The sequence below is a fragment of the Papilio machaon genome, chromosome 7 (genome assembly GCF_912999745.1).
Source record: "Papilio machaon chromosome 7, ilPapMach1.1, whole genome shotgun sequence".
NCBI lineage: Eukaryota > Metazoa > Arthropoda > Insecta > Lepidoptera > Papilionidae > Papilio > Papilio machaon.
In genome coordinates this window covers 8,996,523-9,008,960 of record NC_059992.1, presented here as the reverse complement: position 1 = coordinate 9,008,960, position 12,438 = coordinate 8,996,523, and the positions used below count along the sequence as shown (strand labels likewise).

The 12,438-nt window shown below is 38.5% G+C and overlaps 3 protein-coding genes across 3 annotated transcripts; 2 read left to right on the top strand and 1 right to left on the bottom strand.

Moving 5' to 3' along the window:
* Positions 1–96: 96 nt before the first annotated feature.
* On the top strand, positions 97–4,417 carry LOC106719446 (chromatin assembly factor 1 subunit B). Its single transcript, XM_014513786.2, has 8 exons — positions 97–286; positions 364–597; positions 798–1,003; positions 1,140–1,409; positions 1,656–1,862; positions 2,721–2,854; positions 3,019–3,476; positions 4,292–4,417. The coding sequence occupies exons 1-8, from the start codon at positions 158–160 to the stop codon at positions 4,400–4,402; spliced, it is 1,749 nt and encodes a 582-aa protein (XP_014369272.2). The 5' UTR covers positions 97–157; the 3' UTR covers positions 4,403–4,417.
* Positions 4,418–5,533: 1,116 nt separating this feature from the next.
* On the bottom strand, positions 5,534–6,970 carry LOC106719474 (peroxiredoxin-5, mitochondrial). Its single transcript, XM_014513820.2, has 3 exons — positions 6,776–6,970; positions 6,443–6,709; positions 5,534–5,783 (listed from the first exon to the last, which is right to left on the bottom strand). The coding sequence occupies exons 1-3, from the start codon at positions 6,875–6,877 to the stop codon at positions 5,586–5,588; spliced, it is 567 nt and encodes a 188-aa protein (XP_014369306.2). The 5' UTR covers positions 6,878–6,970; the 3' UTR covers positions 5,534–5,585.
* Positions 6,971–7,092: 122 nt separating this feature from the next.
* Positions 7,093–12,120, top strand: LOC106719374 (transportin-3). Its single transcript, XM_045678537.1, has 10 exons — positions 7,093–7,369; positions 7,504–8,394; positions 8,655–8,834; positions 9,635–9,798; positions 9,899–10,112; positions 10,193–10,593; positions 10,678–10,998; positions 11,098–11,288; positions 11,373–11,622; positions 11,826–12,120. Exons 1-10 carry the CDS (start codon positions 7,256–7,258, stop codon positions 11,884–11,886), a joined length of 2,787 nt encoding a protein of 928 aa, XP_045534493.1. The 5' UTR covers positions 7,093–7,255; the 3' UTR covers positions 11,887–12,120.
* The last annotated feature ends 318 nt before the right edge of the window (positions 12,121–12,438 follow it).

Here is a 12,438-nt window from a genome sequence, read left to right as displayed (position 1 = left end):
CGAAACTTCTGTTTTGTCTGACAATTATATTTTTGTTTATATTAAATTTAAAACAGATTGGCATCTTCTACATATATTTATATTGTATGAGTTTGGATATCTCTCTTATCTATCTTAGTTAAAAACATTGTTACACTTTATAGTTAGTACATCTAAAATGAAGTTTTCAATTCCTGAAATATCATGGCATAATAGGGATCCCGTTCTAAGTGTCGATATCCAACCTAAGTGCGAAGAAAATGAACCACTGAGGCTAGCGACTGGAGGAACAGATACTCATGTTTTAGTAAGAGTAACTTTCAGTTATAAAAAAAGAGGTTAATAGAATTAGAGGTAATTAAAAGAAATGTTGTTTTCTTTTAGATATGGCATATCTCCATAACAGACAATGGTTCTATCAAATTAGAGGTAGCCGCAGACTTAACACGTCACCAGAAATCAGTAAATGTCGTGAGATGGTCGCCAGATGGAAAACTTCTTGCATCAGGTGATGATGAATCCATTATATTTATTTGGAAGCCAAAAACTGAAGAGTCAGCCACTTCAACACAAGAACAAGGTGAAGAACAATATAAGGAAAATTGGGTCATTCATAAAGTAAGTAAAAGCATTATTTGAATTGTCACTAGCAAACTTTTAAAAAATCCTCCCTCTAAGGTTTTCTTAAGAGATAGGATTAGAAACAAATTAGCTTGACAATTTTTACTATTACGTATTTGATATTTAGGTGACACAGTCTCCATAATTATTTAAAAGACTTTGTTAGCTCAACTTAAATATGTTTTAAACATATGTAGACACTGCGAGGACATGTGGAGGATGTTCTGGATTTAAGTTGGAGTGTTGACTCGACTCAAATCGCCTCCGGCTCAGTTGACAACAAGCTTCTCATGTGGGATGTTGCAAAAGGCAAATACACATGCCTTTCTACTGACCAGGGATTCGTACAAGGTGTCTCATGGGACCCCAAAGGACAGTTTATTGCTTCTGCTAGTAGTGATAGGTAAGTAACATCAATAGAAATACAAAAATGAGAATTGATTTTTGTAAAATTAACAATTTTAACGTCTATTCAAATTATTTTCTTTATGCTTATTATATTTTATTTTGTGTATTTTCATTGTGTATTTTCATTTCAGAACTTTTCGTACATTTGATGTAGCGACTAAGAAAGTCATATCTAAAAGTAGTAAAGCAATATTACCATTTCCAAAAGACCATGCCTTATATGACACGAAAGTCCGTCTGTACCATGATGATACTCTCCAAACATATTACCGGAGGCTGGAGTTCAGTCCAGATGGACTCTTTGTAGCAGTACCGGCGGGTCGCATTGAGCCAGAGCAAGGCAAGATGGATGTAAAGCCTATTAATGCTGTTTATATCTATACTAGATACTCATTAAAAGTGTAAGTTGGTATGCTTTATATTTATAAGTTTTTTTTTAAAGATTGGTAACCAAATAAAGCTAAATGTTCCTATTACCCATTAACATGCACAACAAAAATAAATTCAATCAAACGAAGCCTTTAAATATTTTTCTCCTTGCAAAGTTCTAGCATTGCCATATAGAGAATTACAAAGCCTGATAAGCTATGGATACTTTATTACTAAATCTGTGTGCATATTGAGTTTTTTACTTATAACATTGTCAGGCCGGCCTGTGTACTGCCATGTGGTGAGCCAGCGCTGGCAGTGCGGTGGTCTCCAGTGCGTTACAAGCCACGAGTCTCCGGACCGCAGCCCGCATTCCCTACACCCGGCCGCCTCGTGCTAGCTGTAGCCACCAAGCGCTCCGTGCTGCTGTATGATACACAGCAGAAGACACCCATTGCACTTATATCTAACATACATTATACAAGGTAAACATTTATTGCTTTCATTTTGTATCAAGAATAATGTACTGAGAGAATTCTACTCTTCTACATATTTATACTTAATATTTATCTTATATTAATATCATCATCATCAGCTCACTATACGTCCCCACCTAGGGGCTCGGAGCCTACCCCAAGTTAGGGGTGACTAGGCCATAGTCAACCACGCTGGCCAAGTGAGGGTTGACTTCACACATATCATTGAATTTCTTCTCAGATATGTGCAGCATCACGATGTTTTCCTTCACAGTAAGAACGTCGGATAAATGTACATATGTAAATAGAAAATCGAAAAACACATTGGTACATGGCGGGATTCGAACCCAGGACCTGCAGATTGCAAGTCAAGTGCTTAACCCCTGAGCCACCGACGCTCTATATTAATATAATAAAGCATAAAGAAACATTTCTTTGTAATCTAGGATCTCAGCTATTACGGTATATTTTTGAATTATTCCTTTTTTAATAACAAGCCATACATTTACGAGATGTTTTAAGCTAGATATTTTCACCTTATTAACCTTAGGGGGTGAGTAAACTGGAAAAAACTGTTGTACGAGAAAAGGACAGCAAGAATTCACTCTGCCTCTATGAGAGAAAGTATTGTGTCAATTATATATATTTTTTAAATTTTCTAGTCTTAATAATTTACCCGTCAGTTGTCTATTGAACCTAAATATTTGTTGTTTCTACAAGTTTCATGACAAATCGTAATTTATATAATCTTAATTTAGTGAAAACTAGTCCCAGTGTCTTTCTGCCTACCCCATAGAGTCATGGGTCTGAGTTACGTTTTACCTTTTTACATATAAACCAATAATTAGAAATATATTTATATTACAGACTGACAGACTTGACGTGGTCGTCAGATGGACGCGTGTTGGTTGCCTCCAGCACTGACGGCTTCTGTTCCGTCATCACCTTCACTGAGGATGAGCTCGGGGAGCCACTACCTCATGATGTTGAAGAAAAACTTGGTATACGACATATATATTTAAGTTGTACATTTTATTTTATTTCTCTCTTTACATTTACTTATTATAAAAAAGTCTTTGGTTGACATTTTAGAACTCATCGTATAATTTAATTTGTTAATTCAGGGTATTTTTTTTTGTAATTATAATCTGATAATTTGTTACAGAAACAGTAAAACCAACCAACAAAGAAAATAAACAGGAAGAAAATACAAAACAAACAAAAATATCTAGTATAAAAAAAATAGATACATTCATAAAGTTCAAAGCTCCCGATGAATCACCTAAGAAGCAGAAAATCGACAAAATACAACAAAAAACACCTGTTAAAGTTGATCTTCTTGTAGAAACAGCTATGTCTTCTTGGTCAGATAGTTCCAATAATGAGATTATAAGACCTAAACCCAACGAAGAACCAATGGAAGTAGACAACAAAGACCCAGAAATAATGGTTATCGAGGACTCAGAAGATATGAAACTGGTCTACGAAGACACGCTGACATCAAACAAGCAGACTGATAAAAAATCACCACAAACGAAAGCCAAAAATGTTTCACCAAAACAAAGTGATACTCCGACAAGTTCAAATAAAATAAGTGAGAGCAACTTTCTTAAACAAGCAAAGGTAATATATTTAATTTTTATTTAAATTTCGATGAATGTATGGATTTTTGTTACTAGAATCTCCAGAATGGCTTCATAGATCTAGATATAATCTATATATATAAAAGAAAGTTGTGTTAGTTACACCATTTATAACTCAAGAACGGCTGAATCGATTTGACTGAAAATTGGTGGGCAGGTAGCTTAGAACCAGGAATAGGACATAGGATAATTTTTACCCCGTTTTCTTTTCTTTTTTTTTATTCCGCGCGGACGGAGTCGCGGGAAAAAGCTAGTCTATATATATAAAAGAAAGTTGTGTTAGTTACACTATTTATAACTCAAGAACGGCTGAATCGATTTGACTGAAAATTGGTGGGCAGGTAGCTTAGAACCAGGAATAGGACATAGGATAATTTTTACCCCGTTTTCTTTTCTTTTTTTTTATTCCGCGCGGACGGAGTCGCGGGAAAAAGCTAGTCTATATATATAAAAGAAAGTTGTGTTAGTTACACTATTTATAACTCAAGAACGGCTGAATCGATTTGACTGAAAATTGGTGGGCAGGTAGCTTAGAACTAGGAAACAGACATAGGATAATTTTTATCCCGTTTTCTATTTTTTATTCCGCGCGGACGGAGTCGCGGGTAAAAGCTAGTTATGTATAAATGTAGAACATACTCTGAAAGGACGGCTACCATAGGATATATTTGTTTGGTTTTTATATATTTACTCAAGAATTCCACAATCATTCTTGTTTTTTTTTAAATCCGCGTAGACGAAGTCGCAGGCAAAAAGCTAGTTAAGGATGAATTTAATATTTTTTTTATATTTCAGGTGACGGATATAAAAGAGCCAGTGGCAGTGAAAGCTGTACCAAGTCCCAAAGCCCCGCGCAGAGTCAGTTTTGTGACACTGTCCAGTCCCAAGAATAAAAAGACTTGTTAATTATTTATTGTAATATTAATAAATAAAACTTTTGACTATAAAACTTTTTAAAATAAACAATATATTTATTTTATTAAGAAACAACTTTTCTGGTTAATCATATGGGTACTGTGCGAGTTTTTTTTTTTTTTTAAATACTTCTCCATATTTCTTGTGAATTAAAAACTATAAAAACGCATACTTCAATATTAATGGTGATAAAAATAGTCCTTGATATAAAATCGAACTGCAATTTGGAATTCAATTACAACCTCTAACTACTGAACCATACAATAGTTATACAAGTAAGTCGTTGCGCGCTAATGGTTCAAGGTTTTATCGATCTGAATGTATTTGCAGGAACTAAAATAATAATATAGTAATCGAATAGACCTTCATATTTTATATGTTTAACTTTTGTCCACTGCCTTATACTATATACTTTAATAGCTATTCAAAATAAGTATTTTTTTACATCTATATATGTAAAAGAAAGTCGTGTTAGTTACACTATTTATAACTCAAGATCAGTTGAACTGATTTAGCTGAAAATTGATGGGGAGGTAACTTAGAACTAGGAGACAGACATAGGAACTTTTTTATTTTGTGCGCATTTTTTTTTATTCCGCGCGGACGAAGTCGCGGGTAAAAGCTAGTTTATAATATTAATAACATTATAATTTATAGTAAAATAAAACACATTTTTATTTCTAAAACCAATGTTTATTTTTCTTTTATCACAAGGAGTGCTTCAACAGTCTATAAGGAGAGTAAAGCTAAGTGTTTCCACACAATATTTATATATGAGATTAAATCTTTTCATATAAAGCGGTTAACCTTAACAAATGCACGAGAAAAAGACATTTCAAGGAGCTGTGCTGCTAACACTATCATATCACTGGGTTAAATTTTAGTGTCAACAGTTACACATATAGTAAGGTAACTAAGTTACCTTTCCTTAGAATAATTAGCAAATGTTGATTTTTTTATTACCGACACTTTTTAACAAATAACAAACTTGACATTAAAAAATGCTACACTAACATATTGAAGAGAATATGTTAATCAGAAGCAAACATGAACATTATGCATTTAAAAAACCAATTTAATATGCAATAAAACTACAAGTGATCATAAAAATTAAAAAAAAAATAGTTAACCAAGACAACTTTAATGAAATGATACTTATAACTGGAAATACATTTTACTTCTTATATTTAAGTTTGTCGGCGAGGGAGCATGACAGACCAGTGCCATCTGGCTCCACATTCAACTCTTGGACTTTACTGTCCTCAATTACCATGGAGAAACGCTTAGAGCGGAAACCACCAAGCGGTGGTAGATTGGTGCCCAGGTCCAGGGCTTTAATGAAGTTTCCACTAGGGTCAGCCAGCATGCGGATCTGTGAAAAAAAATGTATACAATGTTAAAAAGTATACTCCATTATTGATCTTATATTCTTAGTCTCGTAGTAAGGGATATTGTTTCTGCAACTCTGCAATTAGCATGTACTTTAATACTTGTTAACAAAAATATATTTTGAAATTCTTTTGTATGGACAACCAAATATGAACTATTATTACAAAGGTCAGTTCAAGTGATGTGGGAGATAACTGCTGTTTACTATTTACTTTTCTCCAAGGTTATCAAATGACAAATGTAACAAATAGTAGCTAAGAAACGGAGGTATTAATAAATTTCATATTTTTGGTTTGTTAAGAGTTTCTATCTATTCATGTACTCAGTCAAATTTTAGAGTCATAAATGATAAATTGAGTATAACAATCACTAAACATATTTGTGTAAAATATATATAAGTTATTCAAGGCTGCCGATTCATTATCAAGTGTAAATGTTGAAGGTCAAGCAGCCTGCTCAAAATTCATACTGATTCAAAATATTTTATATCCTATTTTCTTACACATAAAGTTCAATTTATTTTATGCACATGATTGTTTTAAATGAGACATTATTACAGTACATGTATATTCTAAAAGAAAACTTTAGACTTAATAATTAAGTATTGAAATAAGTTTGTTAAAATTAAATTTACAAATATACCTTTCCCTTGGTGTTGTGCTGTGCCCCCCAGGCAGCCATTACGTAGGGATCATTAACAGAAACGCAAACTATTTCCCCGACACCATCAGCCTTCATTTTATCGGCATTCTCGACGTAACCGGGTAAATGCGTCTTAGAGCAACCGGGGGTGAATGCTCCCGGTACCGCGAACAGAACCACCTTTTTGCCAGCGGTCAAGTCGCAAATATTTACTTTGTTTGCCGGCGAGTCTTCAAATAGATCCACAGATGGCAATTTATCACCAACCTGAAATGTAAATGTCAATTAAGCCGGGTCTTATTATGTAATTACAAAAAAAGTTTATTCGCTTACCTTTACAGGAGCCATAGTTATCGTGGATGTGTGTAACGCGCAAGAGGTTCGCTTCACGAATGCTGAAACACCGCGGGAAATCGAAGTGGTCGTGCGAAACATTTGTACTTGAATTGACCGGTCGTTATGTATTTTTTATTACCCACCTACACTTTGACAAATAATAATCGATTTGATAGTAGTGACAGATGTTATGTGACAATTGTGGTGACATTGACATGTAGGCAAAACAGATAACATAATTCGTCTTCCATTCCACTCATATTTTTGTGTGTGCAAACACTATGGGTCTATATAGTCTATGAGTCTATGGGTCTATCCGTTTGACTTTTTGACGATTTGACGTTGCTTGTTTGGTTATTGGTTATTGTCAATTATTATTCCTTTCGTTTTAAACGAAGTGTTAATATGAAAGTAAGTAATTTACACGTTTTGTGAGGAAATTGTTGAGATTATCTCTCGACTTATTAATAAATCACTATGGAGGCTCCGTCAATGGACACTGTTTACCAGGCTATCAGTGCTTTATACGATAACCCCAATGCAAATGAAAAGGAAAAGGCATCTCTTTGGCTTGGAGACGTCCAGAAATCTGTAAGTTAATATATTCTACTTTACGTTCCTTTTTTCTCCTGTTTCTTTTTTACACAATTTTTTTATTTATCACTCTAAATATGGTTTTGACGTACATCAATGCAGTGTTTACAGTAATATATGTTTTTTTATAGATACACTCTTGGAAAATATCGGATCAACTTTTACAAGAAAAAAAAGATGAACAATCCTACTATTTCGCTGCACAGACCATGAGATCAAAAGTACAACATAACCTCTCTGAGCTGCCATCTGAGTCTTTGGTTTCTCTTCGAGATTCTTTAATCGCCCACCTGGAAAATGCAGCAGCTGGTACAAGTAATGCTATACTTACACAACTGTCACTAGCTCTGGCGGACCTGGCCCTACAAATGCAAACTTGGCAAAATTGTGTTAGCGACCTCATTAAATTGTTTTCAACAAAAAATGAATTTGCATTACTAGAAATATTGACTGTATTGCCTCAAGAAATTGACTCTCCGAATTTGAAATTAGGTGAAAATCGTAGAGAAGAGATAAAAAATGAACTAAGAGCTAATTCTAATTTAGTTTGCTTATTTTTAAAGGAGAGCATAGCAAACTCTCAGAACTCCCAGATATCATTAAAAATAGTTAAATGCATGACATCATGGATACAGGTCAGAGCTGTTAATATAGATGAGGTGCCACAGAATGCGGTGATAGGCTTTTGTTTGCAAGTTCTGAGAGATCATAACTCAATAAACTTGCTACATGATGCAGCATCTGATTGCATATGTGCTCTATTGCATTGCTTAGAGGAAAACAACAATAATGAGGACATAGAAAGGCTGTTATTTGATAGTATAGCATCTTTAGAAGATAGTTATCACATGGCAGTTGCCCATGAGGAGGAAGAGAAAGCAGTTAACTATGCTAAAGTGTTCACAGAGTTGGCAGAGACATTTTTAGAGAAGATAGTATTTTGTACAGCGAGTGGACGAGTTCATTTTGCAATGAGGTCACTAGAATTAGCGCTTGTCTGTGTTGGTCATCATGATTATGAGGTCAGTAAAGTTGTTTTTATATTATTTAAGGATTTTAAAGTTTTATTAATTATCTGACTGAATACTTGTAAATTTAAATGTGGGTTTCCACTGCTGTGGTATTTGTTGCCTCTGTATTTTCATAGGCTAACAATATGTGTCCAAACAAGTGAAACTGCAGTCAAAACTCACAGTATAACATACAACTTTGTACCATGAGGCAATTGTGTCACTTCATTAAATTAAAAAAATAACTATTTTTTTATCACTTTAATTTTCAGGTAGCAGAAATAACATTTAATTTGTGGTATCGACTGTCAGAGGAAGTGTATCAGAGAGATCAGGAGCCTCTGACGGATGCATTCAGGCCACATATTGAGAGGCTCATCGAAGCGTTGGCCCGTCATTGCCAACTTGAGCCTGACAACACTAAACTACCTGATGAGGGTGATGAGTTCTATGTGAGTAGTATTACTTTGCTCAGTAATGCCACTATTATACCATTATTGTTATTAAGTGAACAATAGATGGAACAATAGAGCGCAAGTGGCTCAGGGGTTAAGCTCTTGACTTGTAATCTGCAGATCCTGGGTTCGATTCCTGCCATCTACCAATGTGTTTTTTGATTTTCGATTTTCAACTTACGGTGAAAAAAAAACATCGTGATGCAAACTGCACATATCTGAGTAGAAATTCAATATGTGTGAAGCATGCACTGGGTCAGCATGGTTAACTATGGCCTAGTCACCTCAAGCTTGGGGTAGGCTCCAAGCTCCTCAGTGGGGACTTATAGTGAACTGATGATGAACAATACACAGCTGTAAATTGTTTGAGATGTTATAAATTACTTAATTACACCAAATCATGGTTATTTTTTAAAATAATCTGTGTGTTTCTGATACATACCGTTTATGAGATCTTTGAATTTGAATACATTAGTAATGTATTTATTTATTTGTTTATGCTAATTATCTATGAATGGATAAAATAAATGATTCATGTTCAGTTTAACTTGTTTGTCAAATTGTTTTTATGAAAAATACTAGCTATCGACCGCGATTCCGTCCACGCGGATTAAAAAAAAAATTTTTAAGGAGCCTATGTATTCTTTCGGTTACGATCAGATCCGTTGAGCCGTTACAGAGATACTTTCTAACAAAAATTCGTCCATCCAACTAAACTTTCACATTTATAATATTAGCAAGATTGTAGTGGCAGGAAATAAATATATTAGTAGTGAGTAATGTGTATGTCGGTGCAGGAGTTCCGCATGAAGGTGATGGAGCTGATCAAGGACGTGGTGTTCATGGTGGGGTCGAGCGCGGTGTTCCGGCAGATGTTCGCGGCGCTGCAGGCCGACTGCTCCTGGGAGCACACCGAGGCCGCGCTCTTCATCATGCAGGCCGTCGCCAAGAATATAGTGCCGTTAGTATTACAACTTCAACTACAATTTTGTAGCTAAGCTATAATATGCGTTTGTCTATCCTTGTCCGAGTTATCATCATTCGTTTGTTGTAACAATTAGGGATGAAGAGGAGTATGTACCGAAGGTGGTGGAGGCGATCCTGTCGATGCCGGTGGAGAGCCACGTGGCAGTGCGGCGCACCTGCATCCTGCTGCTGGGCGAGCTGTGCGAGTGGGTGGAGCGCCACCCCGCCTGCCTGCAGCCCTGTCTGCACGCGCTGCTGCACGCGCTGCACCACCCCAGCCTCGCGCCCGCCGCAGCGCAAGCTTTGCAGGTACCTGTAAAACTCTCTACTCTACATCAATGTTCTACTTTTTGATCGAATTTCTAATTGATTTGTGTATAATTTGGCAGAGTATTTGCAAGGCGTGCCGCACGCAGGCGTCCGCGCACGTGGACACGCTGGTGGCGGCGGCGCGCACCGCGGACACCGCGTCGCAGCCGCTGGCGGGCGCGGCGGGCGCCACACTGCTGCGCGCGCTGGCCGCGGCGCTGGGCGCGCTGCCGGCCCCGCAGCTGGCGGCCGCGATGCGGGACGCCGCCGAGGCGCAGCTGCGGGAGCTGCGCGCGCTGCTGGCCGCCGACGGGGAGATCAAGAAGGGCACGAGGTCGGACCCCGTGCTGTGGCTGGACCGGCTGGCGGCGCTGTTCCGCGACGTGGACGTGCCGCCCGCGGCCGTCAGCTCGCAGGACGCGCACCCCTGTCTGCCCGCGCTCACCGACTCCTGGCCCGTCTTGTACGACGTTATGAAAAAGTTAGTGCGCCTCGGCCTGTATCTCGGTGTTATTATATTCAGATTGCACAGGAATATAATTAGTTGATGTGTCGACGTGTGCAGATGGGTGTCGCACACTCGTGTGGTGGAGCGCGCGTGTCGCTGTCTGCGGTTCGGTGTGCGGTGTGTGGGTGCGGGATGTGTGACCCTGCTGCCGGCGCTGTGCGGCGCGCTGCCGGCGCTCTACGACGCACACCCGCACGGCTGCGTGCTGTACGTGTGCGGCGTGCTGTGCGACGTGACCGCACGCCGGCCGCACGCCGCACAGCCGCTGCTGCAGCTGCTGCACGCGCTGCTGCCGCCCGCACTCGCATTGCTGCAGGCGCACAACGGCCTGCAGGACAACCCCGACACCGTCGACGACCTCTTCAGGCTCTGCATCAGGTCTGCGCTCTGCTGCTGCACAATATAAATAATGCCGAGTTACATTTGATGGAGATTTATCTGGTCGTGTTACACTCTGCCGTGTGCCCATGTATGCAGGTACCTGCAACACATCCCGGTGGCGTTCCTCTCGTCCGGCGCGGCTCCGTCGGTGCTGCAGTGCGCGGCGCTGGCCTCGAGGCTCGACCACCGCGAAGCCAACTCCTCCGTCATGAAGTTCCTCGGTGATCTGCTGCGCTGCGCCAACGACATCCCCGCGGACGCCACGCCCGAGAAGCAACAGATCAAGAGTAAGTTCAAGTGTGAGGAGAGTGGTCAGTAGAGCGCCGGCCGTCGTGGTGGTGTAGCGCAGTGTGATGTGTGATGTGTGTCAGGTCTGGCAGACTCGGCGCTGTCGCAGTACGGGGAGCAGCTGACGTGCGCGCTGGTGGAGGCGGCGGCGCTACACCTGCACGCCTACATGCTGGGGGAGGTGGGCGAGGTGGTGGTGGAGCTGGTGCGGTGGGCGCGCGCCCACGGCGCAGACTGGCTGCGGCCCGCGCTGGCCCGCCTGCCGCGAGACACGGAGCGCACCGCCGCACCCACAGACAACCAGTGCTGGCAGTTCCACCAGTACGCACTCAGGTAACTATTTCATCTCTCATCTCTTGAAACTTGCTGTTATGGAACTTAAATTAGTCAAGGACCAAAATAGAATGGAATAAAAAGAGTAGAAAGGAACTTATGTTAGTTCACTGAAGAAAAGCAAAGTAAAATCAATGTATACATAGTTATTAGTTAGTAATTAAAATAGAATCGTTTGAAATTTATCATAATTTTTGTTTCAGAGCTGAAAAGTGCAAGGAAATGACGAGACTATTGAGAGACTTTGCCCGACTATATCGATAAACATTACTATGCCACTATATGTTATATATAAATGGGTATATATTATATCTTGAAGCAAAAATCACAGCATGCTCTTTAACAGACAAGTATTGTAGATGAAATAATACAATACCAATTATCGTAAAGATATATGAAAATTTTCTTTTCTGTAATAAAAATTTTTGTAACCCACATTTTTGAATGAGAAATGTAGGAAAATTAGTGTTTATTTTTACTAATGGCATCATCATGGTATATAAACATATATACTTAAAAATAAGGCTATATGTGAGATGACTGAATATATAAAAATGCTCAGAACAAAACAAGTCAGTAGTTTATATGCAGAATAAAATTATATAATTTCATTAAGCGTAAATTACATAAAATAGCAATAATTAAAATGTAATTAAATTTTTATAACAATTAAATTTCAGAAAGAACTTGAAAAGAACAATCATGAGAAAAATAAACTCGATTGCTGCACATTATAGTAATTTGACAATTATAAATTATTTTCATAAAGTGTAGGACGCAAGCCTTACTGACAAAAATATATTCAGCTGAGTTAAA